Source organism: Octopus sinensis, linkage group LG23 (assembly GCF_006345805.1).
Source record: "Octopus sinensis linkage group LG23, ASM634580v1, whole genome shotgun sequence".
In the NCBI taxonomy this organism is placed as follows: domain Eukaryota; kingdom Metazoa; phylum Mollusca; class Cephalopoda; order Octopoda; family Octopodidae; genus Octopus; species Octopus sinensis.
Genome location: NC_043019.1, coordinates 27,883,120 through 27,906,846, shown reverse-complemented (window position 1 = coordinate 27,906,846; position 23,727 = coordinate 27,883,120). Strand labels below are relative to the sequence as shown.

Here is a 23,727-nt window from a genome sequence, read left to right as displayed (position 1 = left end):
TCATGCCTCGCCATCTCCACGAGGCCTAACATTCACAGATCCTGCTACTGGCAACAGCCATGATTACAATTTCCCAGGTGACATTTACATGACGCTGGCAACAGTCACAAATACTACTTCACTGGTCTGATGTGCACACACACACACACACACACACACATATAAGTGCATAGTACACTCTCTCTCTCACCCAAATGTGTGTGTTTGTGAGTGTGTATGCACACACGTAAACACTGTGACACCATCACCACCTATTTCTTTACTACCCACAAGGGGCTAAACACAGAGGGGACAAACAAGGACAGACAAATGGATTAAATCGATTACATCGACCCCAGTGCGTAACTGGTACTTAATTTATCGACCCCGAAAGGATGAAAGGCAAAGTCGACCTCGGTGGAATTTGAACTCAGAACGTAGAGGCAGACGAAATACCGCTAAGCATTTCGCCCGGCATGTTAACGATTCTGCCAGCTCACCGCCTTCGATTCTGTCACCACCACCGCTATCACTGTTTAATGTTTGTCTTCCACAGGTTGGACAGCTTGGTAGGGTTTGGTGAACCAGAGGATTTTGTTGTGCTTCACTGTCCTATATATGACAGGCTTCTTTCTGCTTCTGTCCACAAAATTCACTCAAGGCTTTGGTCAGCCTGGGGGCTACAGTAGAGGACACATGCCCAGGGTGACATGCAGTGGGACTGAACCTAGGACCATGTGGTTGGGAAGCTAACTTCTTACCACACAGCCATGCCTGAAAGGTGCTCTGAAAAGTGAGTTTACATTTCTGAACAGGTTGACCTACCTCAGTTGCCCTGGTGCTCTTCCTCTTGGATGGAGGGGCAGTATCATCATAGTCCATATCTTCATCAGTGTACTGGCAAATACAGAACAGAGAAATTACTCATGTGTGGCTTGTGTGAGTGTGTATGAGTGTAGAGTGATGTGTGTGTGTATTTGTGTGAGTAGAACAGGATGTGCGTGCATGTGTGGAGTGTGATGTAATGTATGCATGTGTATAGGTATGTCGTATGTGTACATGGAGTGTGATGTGATATATGCATGTGAAGTAAAACAGTGTGGATATGTGTGTGTATGTGTGTGTATGCATATGCACACCTGTGCACATACACACACACACTGAGTCTCCATTTTCATCACCTCAAACTTACCTCAGATTCAATCTGGTCCAGTTTACCCTTCTCAGGTTCGGAGTCATCACTCAAGCTGCCGTGGTCAGTTTCACCATCATCTTCTTCTGATAAGGGGAGAGAGAGAGGTAAAGAGAGAATGAGACATAGAGATGGGAAGAAAATACACACACACACACAAAAAAAAAACAAAAAAAAACTTTGAAATTATTCAGATTTGGAAAAAATGTGTTTAGTCATGTCCATGCAGTAAAGTACGATGTCTTATATTTGTCATCAGAATAGACCTCCTCCTAATTGCTATCGTCCATCACCAGGTGGATCTCATCTCTGCAATCCACTCCACTTTGTGTCATCATTTCTGACATTCTCTAGTTACCATTATTCTTCGTCTCCTCCTCCTTCCCCATCTCAGTCCTCCACTTTGAGTTTACATTCTTAATACTATCCTCCAATGGGTTCTTTATTCCTCATGCCACCATCCTTTGTAGCATCATCAATCATCTTCTTTCATCACCTTCACCGGCAGTTTAATAAAACAAACACATTATAGAGTATATGAATTCTCCTCCACGCCACCTCTAGCTATGTTAGTGAATGCAGTAGTATAGAAAGTAAATCTATCTAGGACGATGTGGAGTTTGAGTTCATGATGGAAAGTAACTTAACTAAAAAGAAAACCACAAAGTATTTTGTCCAATGGTCAATTGACCACCATCAGTTTATTCCTTGAAACTTACCTGAGAAAATCTCTATGAGTCCAACATTGTCATCTCGCATGAAATCATTGCTACCAATTAGGAATGGAAGTGGCCGATGAATGTAAGGATCCTGTCAAAGTAAAGAATTATAAAAAAGAAAAAAAAATCAGAAAAGTTACACATACAGGCGCAGGAGTGGTTGTGTGGTAAGTAGCTTGTTTACCAACCACATGGTTCCGGGTTCAGTCCCACTGCGTGGCACCTTGGGTCGACCAAAGCCTTGAGAGTGGATTTGGTGGACGGAAACTGAAAGAAGCCCGTCGTATATATGTATATATATATATATATGTATGTGCGTGTATGTTTGTGTGTCTGTGTTTGTCCCCCTAGCATTGCTTGACAACCGATGCTGGTATCTTTATGTCCCCGTCACTTAGCGGTTCGGCAAAAGAGACCGATAGAATAAGTACTGGACTTACAAAGAATAAGTTCTGGGGTCGAGTTGCTTAATAAATGGTGGTGCTACAGCATGGCCGCAGTCAAAATGACTCAAGTAAAAAAAAAAACAGAAAGTAAGGAGTAGGAAAAATCAATGAAGAAAAAACAACCTTTTTTTAGAACCATTAACTAGAACTAACTTGTCAGATGAAAGGTCGTTTGATTTTAAGGTCAACCGGTCATATTTGGTATCTGCCCCATCTCGTCTTTTCTGTCCACTATTCCAAGGAGGGTTCTATCAGAAGCAATTGTCATTATACTTTCTGGCTGGATTCCCAAGCCTGACCAACTGAGACTTTGGATATTACTCAATCATCTCATTCTTGGTCTACTCCCTAGGTCTCCTGCTGGTTGACTTCACTTGAAGAATCTGTCTCACAGATCCATTTCAGCTGATCTTACCAATCAGTTTCACACTGGGTATTAGGTAACAGGGAAGTTAACTGAATCACATGCTCCTCAGAGAAGGCAGATATGGAAATCAATTGGTAAGATTGGATGAGATGGATCTATAATACTGTATATTTGGATTAATATAAATATATATAGGTGTGTGTATGTGTTTACCTTTGCTTCAAAGATTGGATCCACAGTATAGGTAGCATCATCATCTTCTGACTCAGAGTTCCCAGCATTGGTATCAAGTTTTTCAAATGACTCATCAATAACATTCAGACCTGAATTGACAGCTTGAGCAATTTTCTGGACCATCATTACTTCTCTTTCTTCTTTACTCATTTCCTACAACAAACAAAGGACATTTGTAAGATACCACTGGATTGAAGATGGTGACAGACAAGAAAGTGAGGTTTATGGGGCATGAGTCTTCTTCACTTTAAACAAAGTCACCATACAAGTCACGAGTCACACTTTATGCAGAATAATTCAACTGTTCTCGTAGTTCCAACAGATGAACATGTAGCAAAGCCTCAATGGAGAGGCTGTTGAGAGCAGATTGACTATTTTACCAAAGAAAATTTGAGTCTTCTATAAGTGAAAGAATACATGTTCCAAGTTAGTCAAATGAATAATAATAATCTTTTCTACTATAGGTACAAGGTCTAAAATTTGAGTGGAGGGGATAGTTGATTACATTGACCCCAGTATTTCACTGGTACTTAATTTATTGACTCCAAAAGGATGAAAGGCAAAATCAACCCAAGCAGAATTTGAACTCAGAATGTGAAAACAGATGAAATACAGCTAAGAATTTTATCCAGTGTGCTAACAATTCTGCCTGCTTGCCACCTTGATAATGATAATAATAATAATAACCCTTTCTACAAAGAGGACAAGGCCTGAAATTTGTGGGGAGGGGCTAGTCGATTACATCAACCCCAGTGCTCAACTGCTACTTATTTCATTGATCCTGAAAGGATGGCAGGCAAAGTCGACTTTAGTGGAATTTGAACTCAGAACGTAAGGATGGATGAAATGCCACTAAGCATTTTGCCCGGCATGCTAACGATTCTGCCAACTCACTGTCTTAATAACAATGATAACAGGAGCACTCAGAGAGTGCAAACCGCCACCAGAGCAACACCAACATCCTCTCTTAGCTGGAGATGATTTTTAAGATGTGAATATCTGAAATAAACCCAACTGCTCTCACATACGAGAATACTAAAAATGAACCTGACCACTCTCAAAAATTAAGTGATAAAACTGGAAAAATAATCCAGAATCCTTGTCCAGTACCTGATCGAGCCCAATGGTAATCATGGAATGTGAAGGTGGGTGTGAAGGCTGTGTTTGTAATGCCATGTGTGTCGTCTGCAGTGAGAACAGGGACAGTTTTCTCTATGAAGATTTTTGTTAGTCTAGCCACTATTATAGTGTCTTTATGACCATTAAGGTCTATAGTGAAAAATTTATCCATGCATGAAAGAAAACAGAAAGGACCAGCATACGGTGCTGTTAATGGAGGTTTAACAACATCGTTGCACACACTCAATCCCAGATCTAATCAGTTTGTGCCAGTTACAAGGCCAAACCTCCCTGAAAGTTTTATTAGAATCCATCCAGTGGTTCTTGAGATATCTTGTCCACGGGCAGACAAACAAACACAACTGAAAACAATACCTCTGCCTTCACTAAGGTGGAGGTAATAAGCGTTCCTACTATAGGCTCAAGCCCTGAAATTTGGGAGGGAAGAGAGTTAATCAAGTACATTCACCCACAATGCTTAACTGGTGCATATTTTATCCAGCCTGACAGGATGAAAAACAAAAAAGAAAAACAGAACAAGTAAAAGATTTAGAACAAAATAGAACAAAAATTTGTGTTTAAAAGAAGCCAAACCATAATGTGGAGAATATTTTTCTGATTACTTACTGGTTCCTTATTGTTGTTTGTTGTAGTTTCTTTTCCACTGACATCATCATCATAAACACGCTGAAAGAAGATTGAAGAATATGGTGATGGTGTTGATAGTAGTGAGAATGGTGATGGTGGTGGTGAGAGCGACAATGATGGTGATGAAGATGGTGGTGGTGATGAAAGATGCAGTGATGGTGAGAAGGATGCCAGTGAAGACGTGTTGGATGGTTTGACAGGAGCTGGTAAGCCAGTGGACTGCACCAAGTCCCATTATCTATACTTTGGTATGATTTTTATGGCTGGAAGCCCTTAATGCCAACCACTCATGAGAGTGGACTATATAAGACAATTGCAATGAATATGGTGATTAGCACATCTGCATATTTTTGATTCCTAGTCAATTATACAGAATATTTGGCTTAAATATGACCAATACGTGTTTCTGTTGCATAAAGAACCAACAGTTTCATTTGCCTCCAGCTATTTTTGACTCTGCAACTTTATTCAAAGTCTGTTCACTGATGTGGCTCAAAGTGAACTTGAAAGCATTCATGAATGCCTAACATTCTTTTGCCAGGCTACTATGGTTTTTGAGAGAAAAAAAAAAGAAAGCCAGAAGAAGATTTAGAAACTTGATATGGCTATAAACATTACTATGCAGTTGATCTTATCCTGACCTTAGGTTTAAGTATGGAATGTGAGTTTTAGACATTTAAGTAGGTCAAAGTGAATCTTCAGTTGGGGATTTTCCAATGTTTTGTACAACAGCTAACCACTAAATGAGATTAAATTCTTTTACTTGTTTCAGTCATTTGACTGTGGTCATGCTGGAGCACCACCTTAAAGAGCTTTAGTTGACCAAATTGGCCCCGGGACTTATTTTCTTCTAAGCTTGGTACATATTCTATCATTCTCTTTTTCTGAACCACTAAGTTATGGGGACCTAAACACACTAGCATTGGTTGTCAAGTGATGGTAAGGGGACAAACACACAAATATATATACATATCATCATCATCATCATCATCGTTTAGCGTCCGCTTTCCATGCTAGCATGGGTTGGACGGTTCTACTGGGGTCTGTGAAGCCAGAAGGCTTCATCAGGCCCAGTCAAATCTGGCAGTGTTTCTACGGCTGGATGCCCTTCCTAACGCCAACCACTCTGTGAGTGTAGTGGGTGCTTTTTACGTGCCACCCGCACAGGTGCCAGACAGAGCTGGCAAACGGCCACGAACGGATGGTGCTTTTTATGTGCCACCGGCACGAGGCCAGTCGGGGCGGCGCTGGCAACGGTTGCGAAACGGAAGGTTCTCTTACATGCCACCGGCACTGGTAACACATCTGCAATTTCCATTGATCGATTTCAATTCTGATCCTCACTTGCCTCAACAGGTCTTCACAAGTAGAGTTTCGACATGCCACCGGCACTGGTAACACATCTGCAATTTCCATTGATACATATATATATATATATATACACACACACATATATGATGTGTTATTAGGAAGGGTATCCAGCTGTAAAATCCCTGTCAAAGCAGACACAATAGCCTAGGGTACTTTTTCTACCTGGCCAGCTTCCATCAACTGTCCTACCCATGCATGCGTGGAAGATGCATGTTAAACAATGATGATGATAATCATGGGCTTCTTTCAGTTTCCGTCTACCAAATCCACTCACAAGGGACTGAACTCGGAACCACATGGTTGGGAAGCAAGCTTCTTACCACACATCAAATTAAATTTAATTCAATTAAATTTAATATATGTGGTATGAAGAACTTATTTATGAGGGTAATTCGAATTTTTTTCTGTATAATTGAGTTTTAGATCATATGCAGTTTCTATGCCTTGTATGTGTTGCTGTAGTTTATAAAAAAAACAGTTTAATTTAAGAAGAATATTGATTGATACTCAAAAGTCAAACTAGATGTTATCCTGATATTTATCCTGTAAACTCTGGAACCTCCTATTAGTGTGGCGGATACTAAATTATACATATATATCGAGGGGACCTGTGGAAAAGGTAGACTGAAACCTTGTAATTGACTTGGGCAGTTGGAGCTTCCCGTCATGTGTATACATGTGTGTGAAAGTGCTTGTGCCTTTCAACAGAAAGGAGGGGATGTTGACAGTGACTTTGAAGTTTTGGACAGTGTCCGCTGAAGGATAAGCAGGCCGAAACTTCGAAGTCACAGTCAACCTATTCTTGACAAATACTTTGTCTTTGATGTTAAATGATGATGATTATGCATGCATGTTTTTTTCCATGTACCTCTGTGTCCATAAAGGAAAAAAAGAAGTAGAAAAGAGATTAAGAAAAAGATTAAGGGATTAAGGATACATTACGTTTTCCACAAACTGTGAGTTGGCCAGCATAATGAAATCATTGAAGACATTATTCACTTTGACTCCGGTGCTCTGAGGGAGAGAGAAGAAAGACAACATGAGATATGCACTGGTTGAGATGTGAAGTGCGGTAAGTGTGAGTGGAGACTGGAGAGTGTGAGAATGGAAACTGGTGAGTGTGAGTGGAGACTGGTTAGTGAGAATGGAAGCTTAAGTGTGAGTAGAAACTGGCAAGTGTAAGTAGAGACTGGTGAGTGAGAATGGAGACTGGTGGGAGTGGAGACTGGTGAGTGTGAGAATGAGGACTGGTGAGTGTGAGAATGTGGACTGCTGAATGTGAGTGGAGACTGGTAAGTGAGAATGGAGACATGGTTGAAGCAATGGACAATAAGTTCTTATGGTAATAAAGTAGAGTAGGGGTGGTGGCTGTACTACAGTATGGTAGTACAGTTATAGTATAGTTTGGTGCAACAGTACAGTACACAACAGCATTACAGTGACAGAGCTGTATTACACAGTACAATGGTACACAGTATGGCAAGTAGAAACTAAAAGACCTCTCCAAGTGTGTATCATACTTTGGTAACATGGTAATGCAGTAATACAGTGGCACAACAATTGTAGTACCGAATGCAAAATACAAAAAGAAAAGCTCTAAGTGTGTACCGTACCTTAGTTTCATTGACGAGTTTGTTCACCTGGTTCTCAATCTCATGAGTCTTTGATAAAATAGTCTGGGAGAAGTTCTGCAGATGGAGCAGCAGCTGTTGGCAAAAAGAAGATAATTGGTGAGAGAAGGGTGGGTTAGGTGAACGTGGAGAAGAGGATTACTTCTGAAGTTTGCTGATAGCTACCATGTATGTGTGTGTGTGTGAATTGGTAGTCTGTTGGTTATGACAATGAGGGTTCCAGTTCATCTGATCAGCAAAACAACCAGCTAGTGAAATTAACATGTAAGTGGCTGAGCACTCCACAGACACGTGTACCCCTAATGTAGTTGTTTGGGAGACTCACTATGACGTTGAGTGTGACAAAGTCGATGCTTGAATTACAGGCACGGCTCGTTTTTGCCATCTGAGTGGACTAGGGCAACATGAAATGAAGTGTCTTGCTCAAGGACATAATTTGTCACTGGGAATTGAACCATAGACCTTACAATCGTAAGCCGAATACTCTAACCAATAAGCCACACACCATCACAGTGTATATAACAGATACAAATATTCTCTTTCCTTCTTTCTCTCTCTCTCTTCCTTTTCTCACACACAGAGATCAACTAATATATTATCTGATCACACACACATACAGTGATCAGCAACAAGCATAATTTAAGTAAGTTCCTATGGTAATACATTGTGAAGGCACATGGCTCAGTGGTTAGAGCGTCGAGCTTATGATTGTGAGGTTGCGAGTTCAATTCCCGGATTGGGCTGCATGTTGTGTTCTTGAGCAAGACACTTTATTTCACATTGCTCCAGTTCACTCAGCTGAAGAAAGGAGTTATGTCACTGGTGCCAAGCTGTATTGGCCTTTGCCTTTCCCTTGGATAACATCAGTGGCGTGGAGAGGGGAGGTTGGTATGCATGGTCTTCCATAAACAACCTTGCCCAGACTTGTGCCTTGGAGAGTAACTTTCTAGGTGCAATCCCATGGTCATACATGACCGAAGGGGGTCACCCTATGGTAATACTGTAGAGTAGGGGATACTGTATGGTAATACAGTACAGTGGCTGTACTACAGCATGGTAACATAGCAACAGTATAACAGTGCAAAGGCGGTGCTGTTATAACAGTGGTAATATTTATTAGCGATATATTAGACACACATATCAATACTAAATATTATTGTTATATGCATATTAAACAAAAACATTAGTATAAATTATAATCTTTACACAAAAATCGGTTTCAAATTTTGGCACAAGGACAGCAATTTCGGGAGAAGGGGTAAGTCAATTAAATCAACCCCAGTGTTCAACTGGTGTTTGTTTTATTGACCCTGAAAGGATGAAAAGCAAAGTCAACCTCAGCAGAATTTGAACTCAGACCATAAAGACAGATGAAATGCCTCTAAGCATTTTGCCTGGCATGCTAACAATTCTGCCACCTTAATCTTTACAGATTATATTAAATACAGATATCAATACTACATATTATCCTTACACACATAGCAATATTATGTGTTATCTTTACACACACACCAAACAGATAATAATACCACATATTATCTTTAAACACATATTAAACAGAGATATCAGTACTAAGTATTAATCTTTACACACATAACAAAGATCACTAAAGAAAGCAAGTAAGAATAGAGTGGCATTAAAATTTAATTCTTACACCAGCATCACCAGCAAGGGACCATTTTCCTGCAGCAGCTTTGATTTCCTCAATAGTCCAAGGTCGCTCCCACACCTTTGGGCCAACACTGGAATCATCATTCTGCAACAAAAACCAAAACAGAAAAGTGAACCTTTGTCCTACATCTCATCTGATATTTTATATGCTTATCTGTGGACATTAATATCTCCAGGTTAGTCTTTAACAGTTTTCATATCAAGCAACTTGGAACTGACTTGGCTTTTTCTGTGCACAACAATTTTGAATTGTTACTGTCTAAAATTTAGACAGTGATTCTCAACCACTTTTTGCTTATGGACCCCTTTGATTAATATTTTATGCTACTGGACCCTCATAGCCATTTGATGTTTTAAAAAAAATCCCATTATTATATTTTAATAATTAAATATAAGGAATTGTGTAAAAAAGTTGTTAAAATATTTTGTGTACTGCAAAAGTATAACCAGTTTATTGCAAATAAATTTTAACAACAAAATCTTATATGGACCCCACAAGGGCCATGTGGACCTTGGTTGAGAACCGCTGATATAAATTAAACATTTTGCATTGGAATTTTATGTCTGAACATTTTACTAACCCTTTAGCATTCAGATTACTGTCAAATGTAATACATACTTATTCACATTGTTTTGAATTAATTATGCATCTTGAAGCTTTGAGATTTTGATGATGTGACTATTTTTACATTGACATTGTAGTGTAAGTGTGAGAGGCTGGATCAGGCCATTTGAACATAAAACATGTAGAATATTTGGGTCGGATATGGTTGTTTTAAATACTAAAGGGTTTAGTTATGTTTCAAACACCAGATTTAATAATCCTTTTTATTTTAGGCACAAGGTTTGAAATTTTTGGTGGGGAGAAGGCTAGGTGATCACACCAACCCCTAGTGATTGACTGGTACTTATTTTATTGAGCCCCAAAAAGCTGAAAGGCAAAAATTGAGCACGATGACATTTGAACTCAGAACAGAAAGCTAGAAGAAATGCTGCTAAGCATTTTGTCCTGTGTGGAAACGATTCTGCCAGCTCAACACCTTAAACACCAGATTAATTATAAAGTTAGGTTATTTCAATAAGAATCACAGGTAATGTATTTCATTAGAAATATAGTAAAAAAAAACAACAAAAAAAAACCCCAAAAAAACAAGCAAACCAAAAGCAAGTTACAAAAGTCTTGATATCACTATAGCCAAAGACTGAAAGGTTGTCCAGTATAAATCTACCTAATCGAATCTCATGTCTGTGTCCATTATGATTATAGAGCCTACAGAACTCTAGAGGTGATTCTATTTAAATAGAAATATATCCAAAGTTCTGAAGGAGCTATAAACAGAATGGGTGTAAATGTGAGATTTGAACTTGTGACTTTATGATTGCGTATTCTTGTAGTGTAGCTTAATATGCATCTGCAGACCTTTGAGCCATCAGTGGTTTATCCATTTTAGAGCAACATGAAATTTCAAATGACACAATGATGATGATGATGATGATTAAATCATTGGGAGATTTAATAGATAAAGTTGATAGATAACGATATGCTAATTAGTGTAATGATGATCTAATTTAGGCAAGTGAAATGTGAAAGAGCAAAAGTAACTGATAACACACTCATTTTCTGTGATAAGAGCTAACGGCAGACTAATGGTGTGATTAATGGTTCGGGTAACTTAAAACAGATGAAGAACACTGAGGGTGGCTGTTGGGTGCTTAGTTGTAACCCAAAGTGGATGGAAGCATAGCTTTTTGGTTAAGAATTTTATTTTGAAATTCTGAGCTTCTTCCTGTGTAGTATCTTGGGTATTTTCTGCCATAGCTTCAGGTCGACCATAGCCTTTTAACAGAAATGATGAGATGGAAACTATGTGGAAGCCTGTCAGAGAGCCAAGCCCTTTCTTATTCTTGGAGGACGGTAAATCTGTCTCTTGGTTTAACCTTTTTACTGCAGAAATCAGATGTATCTGCACAAATTTTCATTGCTCTTAAATGTGGGGAACAGTTTTATATTACATATCAGTCTATCTTCTGTTGAGGAATATCATGTTTGAAAGGCGGCGCAATGGCCCAGTGGTTAGGGTAGTGGACTCGCGGTCGTAGGATCGCGGTTTCGATTCCCAGACCGGGCGTTGTGAGTGTTTATTGAGCAAAAACACCTAATGCTCCACGAGGCTCCGGCAGGGATGGTGGTGATCCCTGCTGTACTCTTTCACCACAACTTTCTCTCACCCTTACTTCCTGTTTCTGTTGTACCTGTATTTCAAAGGGCCGGCCTTGTCACTCTCTGTGTCACGCTGAATATCCCCGAGAACTACGTTAAGGGTACACATGTCTGTGGAGTGCTCAGCCACTTACACATTAATTTCACGAGCAGGCTGTTCCGTTGATCGGATCAACTGGAACCCTTGTCGTCGTAACCGACGAAGTGCTTCCCAGATCATGTTTGAAACAATCCCTTCCCCATATCAGTCTCAAGCTCCCTTTCGTTACCAACCCAGCTGAAACTGGCTGTGGCTCTGAGTACAAATGTCTTGTTTCCAAAAGTTCTGAATTAAAATCTACCAAACCTTAGTCACAATTTATGATAAAAGGCAAAGTTAGCCTTGATGAAATTTGAACTCAGAACATGACAAGTAAAATGCTGTTAAGCATTTTGTCCAGCATGTGAATGATTCTGCCAGTTCACTGCTTAAATAATAATAATAATCATCATCGTTTAACGTCCGCTTTCCATGCTAGCATGGGTTGGATGGTTCAACTGGGGTCTGGGGAGCCCGAAGGCTGCACCAGGCCAGTCAGATCTGGCAGTGTTTCTACAGCTGGATGCCCTTCCTAACGCCAACCACTCCGTGAGTGTAGTGGGTGCTTTTTACGTGCCACCTGCACAGGTGCCAGGCGAGGCTGGCAACGGCCACGGTCGGATTGGTGTATTTTACGTGCCACCGGCACGGAGGCCAGTCGAGGCGGCGCTGGCATCGGCCACGAGTCGGATAGTGCCTAAATAATAATAATAATAATAGCAATAATAATGCCATGATGCAGTACCAGGCAGTGGCTCTCATGGCTTCTGATCTTAACTGTGTTGCTCAGCTGCAACAATCCTGTTGGCTTCACAGATTTGCATAGCCTTACAGATGGCTGATTGCTACTTGCCTCTCTCCTCAGCCATCTGCTTCATGTGTGAAGAAGTTCATCATCGATGCTCCCATTATGATTAGTCCAAATGAAACCAAGAACAAGTTCTATGAAGACTTGAACATTGTCTTGCTGCTGCTGTTTTCAGAAAAACTCATTATTTTCTTGATTTCAATGCAAGAGTTGGCTGTGGTAGCCTCTCCTGGAAAGGATTGACTGGAAAACATGGTGAAGGTAGCTGCAACATCAATGGTCTGCTACTTCTTCAGACATGTGCAGAATATAGCTTTCTGATTACAAACACTGTCTTCTGCCTCCCTATATGTAACAGGATATCATGGATGCACCCTTGCTTCAAGCACTGGCATCTCATTGACTTCCTATAATAATGCTTTCAAATTTTGGTACATTGCCAGCAGTTTCAGGGGAGGTGGTAAGTCATTACAATGACCGCAGTGTGCAACTAGTACATATTTTATTGACCCTGAAAAGATGAAAGGAGGAATTTGAACTCAGAATGGGCAAAATGCCCATTAACAGCAAAATGTCACAAAGCATTTTGTCTAGCAAGCTCACCTTCTTATCAACTTCCTATAATAACACTAACAACATTTTCCCATGTAGGTTCAAGTCTATAAATTTTAAGAGAGGAAAGGGAATTGCTGATTAAATTGATCAAATTGGCTGGTACTCATTTAAACACAATGGAAAAATGAAAGGTGAAGTTGACTATGGTAGGATTTGATCTCAGAACAAACTGATGTAACTAAATTCTGCTAAGTTTTTGTGTTGATCAATTTTTGCCTTTTAACCCTTTTGATACCACCTGGCTCTGTAGTACAAATGTCTTGTTTTCAAAAAGTTCTGAATTAAAATCTTTCATCAAACCTTAGTCACAATTTATATTCCTAACACTAGCTTAATGATGATAACTAAGTTATTTTACTAAATTTTTAGTTATATTCAAAATTAATTGAAAGAAACACAGAGCATCTCAACAGAAATATGGTAACAAAAGGGTTGTTTCCAGTACTGGAAACATTATCGGTTATGTATTGGTTATTGAAGTATCTATCACCAATGCATAACTGGTATCGAGAGGGGTGGTGTTGACAGCCAATGGACGGAAATTTGGGGTAGTCAATCGACCTGCGACAAACAGTAAATCTTTGACAAACAAAAACACAAGGTAGCCACAGATAAATAGGTTTTGAATAAGGCTGGTCTGGAGCTAGATAACAACATAACAGGGAAATATTTTAAAGACTTTTATGGATGAAAGAAGCACGGCAATATAAATAAACGTGTAAAATGTAAAGCAGGAAGTTGTGAAGTTAATGTCTTGCTACGAGAACACTCGATTCGCCACACACCAAGTGGTCGTATGTTTTGAACAAAAATTGTTTAGAAGATAATTTAGATAGATAGACAGACAAACAGATAGAGAGAGTGAGAGTAAAGGTCGTTATATCTTTATACATATATATTTCGTTTTTAATTATTTAACTCGAAGTGGAAGAGCTATAAATGACGGCGTGCAAATATTGGGTTAAACAGCAGTTTGGATAGAAAACACGGAAGGCTTGCCTGTGGGACGTCAACATTATATTAACTTCCAAATGCGTGATATACGGTTGTTTAATGTTTATATATACACGTCTGAATTTATGAAGAAGTACTGAATACAGGACATTTAGTATAATTAATAAAGGAGAGTACTCCCATGGTTACTGCATACACACACACACACGTGAGCACATAAAGGCAAAACAAGGTGGAAAATAGAGTAACTGTCTGACGAAAGGGAACGTGAAACTCTGAGTAACAGTTAAGGGATAATTTTGCAGCTTTACTGTATGTGTGTGCGTGTACGTATGTATGTATATTAACATTAACCCCCCCCCCCCACAGAATATCACAGAGACACAGCAGTGGGTGGATCCTAAAAATGGGGGGTTTGCTGTCATTTCATAACACAAACAAAAACGATGAATGAAAGTTAAAGGAGGTGAAACGACGGACTGTTGAGAAAGGAGGCTTTCAGAGGCTTTGCTATGAAAACATTATTTGTTTCTTTGTGTTACGGCAGTGTAACAATATAAGATTAATATAAGAAAACGTCTATGGCTGTTGAGAAGTTGATGTGTTGGTCATCTGGTCAATAAACGGTGAGTCTATAATAAGCTGGTTGGCAGTTGAGCTTGTTGTATATACATCCGCACAGCTTTTGATATTTACATCAGTAGACATGAAACAACGGTAAATTCCAGAAAGCAGAATCAAAGAATTGTTGAATGAAAGAAAAGAATCGATATTTACCGTGCTGGACAGTTGCTGGCTCGAGTCTGAAGCCGGACCACTGCTCCCAGCAACAGTGGGAGGTGTCATCGGAGGCGCCATTTTGCCAGGATTATGTCATGTGAAAGCAAAAAAGAAACAGAGAGATAATGACAGAGAGAGGGAAAGATAGATAGAATAGGAGAAAGACAGAGAAGGAATAAGAGAGAGAGAGAAAGTGTAAGGGAGAGCATTATTAAGAACGGTAACTTAGTTATTTACTCTCACTGATTTACTTCCCTTCGTAAGACTAGCCCTAGCTGATGAGACTTGCTTCTCATTGTTTTCCAAGCCTAGCGGTTTTGTTTCAGTTGATTCGTTACAGCAGATGTTATTACATTCAAATAGATCAATATCGTTAATGTCTTTCGAAAAAGAATTAACCTAGCACTTGTACATCATCCTTTGTTGGCTATTACCTTATCCTTGGAATTACATGGGGAGCTCTCTCTATGAAGGCATTTAACGCTTTGGTTGCGCAATTAAATTTGATGGCCTTTCTCGTAATGATGTTGTTTGTCCACCAGTATTTTACAGTATCTCCTGTAGGAGATACAGTCTTGATATCCACTACGAAAAGTATTTGATTTTTCCTCCGTAAAAAAATATTTCCTGAAATATGTGAAAAAATTAAGGAAATCTGAAATATTACATTATGCTTCTTGCAGCATAAGGAAGGGATTTTTCAAAGCCATTGGTGAAAACCACTTTCTGTATTTAAGGAAATAAAATTTTGAGAGGATATTTCTGTTTTCTACATTCAAAGAGTTAAGACAATATATAATAAGTGCAATGATGGAAGTGTACTTTGCAATATTTAGTTGTGACCTAAATATTTGCTATCCATTGTGCCACGTCCTGAAAATTTAAGGTGGTGAAGCATGATCTTTGGATGTTGGGCCTTGCAGAGGCAATGACAAATGACAAAGACCTTTGGTGATATGCTATGCTTGAGAAGACTCATCAAGCCAAGTGAGATCAAAGTCGTGGCTGATGTCAGTGACATGTAACCGGTATGTTAAAATCACCGGTATGAGAAAAGCTGTCAAACCAAGTGAAATCGTAGCCATGGCTGATGTCAATACTGGTTGACTGACACTCATGTCGGTGGCACATAAGCACCATTCGAGCAAGTAGCTGATGCCAGTGTCACATCAATGGCACCCGTGCCAGTGGTATGTAAGAAGCACCCACTACACTCTTGGAGTGGTTGGCATTAGGAAGGGCATCCAGTTGTAGAAACCATGCCAAACCAGACTGGAACCTACTCTATCTCCCCAGCTCACCCGTTTTCAGTCAAAACGGCCAACTCATGCCAGCATGGAAAGCAGACGTTAAATGATGATGATGATATTGTATGCAGTCCACATTCTTTTGTGAACCTTAAAACATCATGTAAACTGACTTTAAGTACAAAGAACGTTGTGATTTGAACTTGGCATATCTATTTATTCCTTTACTTTTAAGCTTGACTAAATCTGTAAAGAATAACAAAATTCCCACATCAGGTGCAGGTATGGCTGTGTGGTGAGAAGTTTGCTTCCCAGTCATGTGGTTGTGGGTTCAGTCTTCAGCCTTGAATATTGAAAAAGAATAGCAAATATTCCTGGAAAAGAGTTAGAGAAATTATTAAGAATATAACTATCATTCAAAAATAGCCTTCCAGTCTCTAACAACGTAGTTCATTGAATGTGTGTATGTGGCTGTGTATGTGTGTGTGTGTGTGTGTGTGTGTGTGTGTGTGTGTGTGTGTGTGTGTGTGTGTGTATGTATGTATGTATGTATCTATCTATCTATCTATCTATCTATCTATCTATCTATCTATCTATCTATCTATCTGTCTGTCTGTCTATCTGTCTGCCTGTATGTCTATGTGTATGTCTGTCTGCCTGCCTGCCTGCCTGCCTGTCTATGCGTCTGTCTGTCTGACTGTCTATCTATACACATACTTTCGATGAACTATTTTCTTAGAGATATATGCATACATACGTACGTACACATGTACATACATACACATTCATACACACACGTGCAGACGAACAATATCACTAAACATATGATTTAGAAACAAGCTTTCTTTTCCACATTTTTCTCCTCTTAAAGCTCAATGATCGTCTTATATGAAATCATGTCGTTACATTGTCCTTTCCTTCTACATTATTCTGTTGCCATGATCTTCGTCTCAATTTCATTCACCTGAATACTTCAGTATATATTTCTCATAAAATGTCTCTTTCTTTGTCTCGTACCTTCTTCTACCTTCTGTCCTCATATTCTACTTTACTTCTGCGTCTGGGTTTATTTTCGGTAAATTTTGATATTAACACCCGCATGATTCTCACTAAAAAAAAAAAATTACAGAAGACTACCAAGGTTACAATTACGGAAGACTAATTAGAATATATATATATATATATATATATATATATATATATACGCCGATGATAGGTAAATACTTTGAAACTCGAGTCCGTGTGTATCATAAGTTGAAGACGGGAAGGATGACTTCCCTTCACAAATACTGATAGGACACAGAAAGTGTGTCTATAGCCAGCTGGAGGATGTGTCTTCCTGGGGCTACAAACTACAGTAGCATCCACCCTTAGGGGTTAGCCATATTCAAATGGCAAATATACATCACTATATATATATATATATATATATATATATATAACACCAAGAAAGTTAGGGGTTGTGGATCCAACCCACTAAGGGATAATATTTATCCAAACTGCTTGTATTCTTATCTTATATGCATTGAATATTATACTATATGTATGTATGTTAATATGGTTGTCGTTTTGATAAATAAATAAGTCAACATTCTAATGTCCTAAAGTTGATGAATCAACTAATGTGCTTCTCCATTTTCGTATTGCTTTAATATATATATATATATATATATATATATATATATATATATATATATATATATGCTGAGACCCCCTTCGGTCATGATTGACCATAGGATTGCACATAGAAAGTTACCCTCCGAGACACAAGTCCGGGCAAGGTTGTTTATGGAAGACCAGCAGTTACCCATGCATACTAGCCTTCCCTCTCTACGGCACCGATGTTTTCCAAGGGAATGGCAAAGGCCGATACAGCTTGGCACCTGTGACGTCGCAACTCATTTCTACAGCTGAGTGAACTGGAGCAACGGAAAATAAAGTGTTTTGCTCAAGAACACAACATACAGCCCGGTCCGGGATTCGAACTTACAACCTCACGGTCGTAAGCTCGACGCTCTAACCACTGAGTCATGCGCCTTCACACACACACACACACACACACACACACACACACACACACACACATATATATATGTAATCGTCTTAATTTAAAGGAAAAGGGCCATACTATATCCCAGCCTTGGCGCTCCCGGTCGAAGCACAACCATTTCATCTCCACATGACTTTTGGTAGTCTTCCGTAATTTTTTTTTCTTAGTAAAAATCGTGCGGGTGTTAATATAAAAATTTACATTATTTTCTCGCTATCTTTCTTCGCCCAGTTCTCTTCCCATAGCAGAAATCAACGGTACAAACTTATTGCGTGCCAGTACTACGAAAAAGCATTTGAGCCGGTGCCACATAAAAGGCACCCATGCTGGTGTCACGTAAAGTCACTTTGCCAGTGTCACATAAAAAGCATCCGAGCCAGTGTCACGTAAAAAGCACTCGTACCAGTGTCACAGAAAAAACGCCCATGCCGGTGTCGCGTAAAAAGCGCCAATGTCAGTGCTATGTAAAATGATTTGAAGCGGTATTACATAAAAAGCACCCGTGTCACATAAAAGGCACCCATGCTGGTGTCACGTAAAATCACTTTGCCAGTTTGACATAAAAAGCACCCGAGCCGATGTCACAATAAAAGTACCTCCGCCAGTGCCATGTAAAAAGCACCCAGTACAGTCTGTAAAGTTGTTGGTGTTAGGAAGGGCATTCAGCCATAAAAATCATGCTAAAACAGACAAATGGAGCCTGGATTCTCAAATGTGGCCAACTGAGGTTATGGTTGTTATCCAACCATCTCGTTGGATAAGGGTTGTCTAACCCTTAGCCTCTTGCTGGTTGGCTCTTCTTGAAGAATCTGTGAGCGAATTTTTTCTTGTGACAGTTCTAATCACAAGTCCATGGTCCCAGAGCTGTGACTTCTCAATGCAGAGAAATTACGGTTTGGCCTGGAGATAGTTTCCGATCTCCGAGATACCTTAATCTGTCAGGGAGTGTAACTAGCAAGGGGAAAAATCACAAAATTAAAGACAATGCACAAGGGAAAGAACTCTTCCGTCCCTAATCTTCTGAACTTAACCCTAAGTAGTTATTAACCTTAAGTAGTTAAGCTTTGGGGAGAATTAGCCACTACACAATGTCAGTCGTAGGATAATGAAATAAAGCAAGAACCGCAAATTACATTCTAGAAATCTCATATAACTATTTATTTTTGTTCAGAGATAGGAGTAGGCAAGTAAAGAAGTTCCCGTTGTAGTTCGATCCCACTGCATGGCATTTAAGGGTAGGTATTTTCTACCATAGATTCGAAATGCTCAAAGAACTTGCGAATGAAATTTGGAAGAGGGATTCTGCACTGAATCCTATTTGGTATATATGGATATTCAATGCGTCGAAGTTTCTTTCGGTTCAGCATCTGTTGTATCTCTGTACACTTTGCTAGTCGTCACTTATAGATCGATAAAAGAAATAGCAGACAAAGTATGGGGATCGATATAATCGTCAAAAAAATCCTCGAAGCGGCTGATCAATATATCTGAAACCAGTAAACGCCCAGTCTCCAATCCTTTTCAGGTGCCGTTTAATCAAACAATAGGTTGCAAGAAGGAAATTAGAGAAAGACTTGGCGCAGGAAGATTAGCTCTGAGTTTACTCAATACAATATGGAGATACTACGCCCTCAACGAATACGTCAAACTGATGATAAGTTATTAGCAATATAATAGCAGCATATCAACATCTCTCTATATATAAACGGCAAAATGTCTGCGTGCGTGTCTTTTATACAAATCCATAATTTTTCAGTTAGAGGGCTCGCACTTTTTATGGTCATTCAAAACCGTCCAAGGGGGGGTCGTGCACATCTTTACATTTCCCCAGTCACCCCGCAAAGCCATTAAAAAATCAATAAAAGTGACTTTTTTTAATGAATTTTCTATCCAAAACCCAATCAAAATACTGGAAACTTGATACACCAATTGAATGCCAGCTAGCTGTATGTGAATGGTAGGAGATTCGGACAGTACTCGCGTGTATGTGCGCACGCACGCAGCTGTATATGCATGCACTAGCACTATGACCCGGCGTTGTCGGGTCATAGTGCTAGTTTAATTATAAATGTCGACGACGACAACAACCAAAAACCCTGTGAAGCAGTGTGTCTTTGGGCTCTAACATTCCGTCTTTCCATCTCCTTCGCCCACTTTCCTCAGGAGGTTCATGAGGGTAGAGTCCTCAGGCATCTCCTCTATAGGGTCCTATCAGAATCAATCGTCGTTAGACTTTTTGGCTGGATTACCGAGCGAGATCAAAAACACTGCTCTGACGAGTGGCGGCAGTCTATGGATAGAGAGCATGGACCATAAGGCTGGTTGACACCAAGCGACAGACGACGTTCGAGATAACGTGCTAAGGGTGAGTGTTGAGGACCATTGGCTCAAACTACTTAGTCCTGAGGAGATGGACGAAGAACGAAGGCTGAAGACGAAGATCAGATGACGGTGAAAAAACTGCAATATTTTGGCCATGCTATCAAGGCTCAGAACTTCTGTATCCATCACACCCTCAGGACTGGGTAAATAGAAAACGAGTTCGTGGGCGACAAAGACGAAGGTGGGGGCTATGACCCTGATTGAGTGTACAGTTGCAGCACGAGACTGTAGTGTGTGGTGAGGTGAGTGGTTGTGTCTGAAGGGTGGGTGAGTGGTGGATGGGGCTCTCCACATTTCGAAGGCTATGCATTTGCAATCCAAGAACAAGAGATTGCTACTAAATATCAAATGAACAAAAGAGACAGCGGAGCTCCAAGATGCAACCGAAAATATTGATTATGTCATATTTTTGTGGAAGACATCACTCATGTGATTAGTTGCTGCCCCAAAATACCATCAAAATACTATACTCTGTGTAACATGATGTTATTACAAAAACAATATACAATGCTATTAAAAAAATGGAAAAAGACTATCCTGGAATAAATATAGAGAACCCCTTGTTACTGAATACATACATAAGCACCAACACAAGGAATACTGGTGGAACATTCCCATCAAAACATCTGTCGAGTATAAACATAACAGGTCGGATATTATTGCCTGGAGCAGACAAGAAAAACGTATGTATCACTATAGAGGTCAGCTGTCCTGCTGGTGTGAAAATCTCTTTGGGAAAACAAAGAATATAACTATGGACAACTGCTTGTCCAATAACTACGGACAACTGCTACAAACAAATACAGTTTCTAAGTGGAACAGTAAAAATGTGCAAGACTTTTCTCAAGTTTTAAATGTGATATTGTTTTTATTATCTATATTCCAACTCTGGAACTTTGTATCTTTTTTAGAAACCAGCTCCTTTTTTGCAGGAAGATTTCAAACAATTAAATAATTAAAAACAGATCAGAACATAAATATTTGAATTCTATTTGAATTCTGGGGCCGTGTCAAACAGCTCCTCATCAATAAAGCATACGTTGCCCCAGTCCACTCAGCCAGCAAAAAATGAGTCAACCTGTGACAGGCCAGTATCCTGTCTAGCGAGGAATATATCCGCCAGAGGAGCCAGGAAACCGACTCTATGCTCCTTTGGGAGTATTAGTCTGTAGACTAACCCACAGGGCCCAGTGCACTGATTTTCCCGGGGGCCTACGACGAGTACGTCATAAGAGATGTTATCTCTGGACGAATACCTCAGTAAATTTGCCTGTCAACGATGTATTTATGTCAGGTCTGTTACGTAGATAGGCGGTTTTGATTCAATAGTGATTCTATTGCGCATCACGGATAACATAACATCATTGTGTTTACTTATGTCATTGTATGATAATGTTCAGTTGGCTTTTTAAAGCCCTTTGGATTAAACCTTATTAACGCTAACTTAACAATTGGAAATGTTTGGGGTGGGGTATGTATGTGTATGCGCATGTGTGTGTGGCTGTACTTCTGTGTGTGCGTGTGTGTGTGTGCGGTTATGTGTGTGAGTGTGTGTGTGTGTGGCTGTACTTCTGTGTGTGTATATGTGTATGTGTGTGTGCGCGTGTGCGAATATGTGTGTGTGCGTGTGTGTGTGCGTGCGTGCGTGTGCGTGCGCGTGTGCGTATATGTGTGTGTGCGTGTGTGTGTGCGTGCGTGTGTGTGCGCGCGTCTGTGTGTTTGAACATGTGTGTGTGTGTGTGTGTGTGCGCGCGTCTGTTTACCTGTGTGTGCGCGCGCGTCTGTTTACCTGTGTGTGCGCGCTTGCGTGTGTGATAACCTCCCAAATATGGCACCACCTAAGCCACTTGAAGTATTTTAATCTTCTGTCTACCCTCAGGATGAGAGAAAGGGTCCAACCGTACTCACTGTAGTTTATGGGAAGTGGTGGTGGTAGTGGGGGTGGGGGTGGTGTTGAAGTGATGGGTGGGGGAGTCAGATTAGTTGTGATGGTGGAGGTGGCGGCGGCAGTATCCCCTGTTTACTACAGTTTGCAACAAACCGCTCCCTCTCCTTGGGCTAAGGTGAAAGGTACAAGCTTAATCATGGAGGTAGCGGTGGTGGTGGTGGCGGCGGCGGTGGTATTGGTGGTATTAATAACGGTTATGGAGGGTTGTGTTGGAGATTGTAGAAGTGGTGATGATGATGGTGGTGGTAATAAAACGGTCATGGTGGTTGTGTTGGCGATTGTAGAAGTGGTGATGATGGTGGTGTTAGTGGTAGTAGTAAAAGTAATGGTTATGGCGGTCGTGTTGGCGTTATTTTAGAGCAAGGGTTCTCAACCATTTTTTTTATCTAGTGGGGACCTCTTTGATTTCTATTTTATTCTGGTGGAACCCCGTAGCAATTCGATGTCTAAAAACGAGTTTTATAGAAACTTCTTCCAAAATTCCTATTTTGTTTTGCACACATTAACTTATGGAGGTTGATCTATGTAAAATGTTTGAGAAAGAAACCTATCTGTTTCTTGTAATACATACATCTAAAGCAGGAGTTCCCAACCATTTTTTAAATTATCTATGGTCCCCTTTGATTACTGATTTATTCTGGTGGACCCTCATAGCCATTCAATGTTTAAAAACCAGTTTTAGAGGAACTTCTTTCAAAATTCCTGTTTTCTTTTTCACGTATTAACTTGTGTAGGTTCAACTATGTAAAATGTTAGAGAAAGAAACCCAGCTGTTTCTTGCAACGCATACCAATGCATACATCTAAAGCAACATTTATTTAGGGACCGTTAAAATACTATTGTGGATCCCCAACTTTCTATTTGTTTGCATGGACCCCCATAAATCTTATATGGAGCCTTAGTGGCCATATGGACCCCGGTTGAGAAACACTTTTATTGAGGTTCCTTCATTGGTTCGAATATTAGGTATTCTTAGTGTTTAGTCCTAGATCATAGGTCTGATTGAGCAGACCCACAGTTGAAAGTATTTCAGCCGTGATGATCCATCTTAATTTCAGACATTTGGCAATGTAGTTCTAGATGCATTATACAGCGGCCATTTTTGGTTGTGATTTGATGGAAATCTGGCTTTTATTTGTAGCAGGTCGAACAATCACATTGGGACTCCATCGCGGGCTCATCGGTGTTGGTGATGTTGGTGGTGATTAAAATGGTGATAGTGGTACTGCTGTTGGTGACGACTTAGTATAGTTGTGGTCTTGGTAC

At 40.0% G+C, this 23,727-nt stretch overlaps 1 protein-coding gene across 3 annotated transcripts in view; it reads right to left on the bottom strand.

The window, feature by feature from the left end:
• The window catches only part of LOC115223378 (WASH complex subunit 2), a 123,732-nt gene extending 108,750 nt beyond the window's left edge, over positions 1-14,982 (bottom strand). For 2 of the 3 annotated variants that reach the window (XM_029793885.2, XM_029793886.2), the window contains exons 1-9: positions 14,832-14,981; positions 9,361-9,462; positions 7,689-7,781; positions 7,018-7,089; positions 4,684-4,743; positions 2,917-3,090; positions 1,891-1,981; positions 1,172-1,257; positions 805-876 (exon numbers count right to left, since the gene is read on the bottom strand). In XM_029793885.2, the coding sequence (XP_029649745.1) occupies positions 805-876; positions 1,172-1,257; positions 1,891-1,981; positions 2,917-3,090; positions 4,684-4,743; positions 7,018-7,089; positions 7,689-7,781; positions 9,361-9,462; positions 14,832-14,912 (831 nt within the window). In that variant the 5' untranslated portion in view covers positions 14,913-14,981. Of the gene's footprint in view, positions 1-804; positions 877-1,171; positions 1,258-1,890; positions 1,982-2,916; positions 3,091-4,683; positions 4,744-7,017; positions 7,090-7,688; positions 7,782-9,360; positions 9,463-14,831 lie in introns of all 3 variants that reach the window. The other variant, XM_036512581.1, reaches the window with a different exon arrangement.
• Between the last annotated feature and the right edge of the window lie 8,745 nt (positions 14,983-23,727).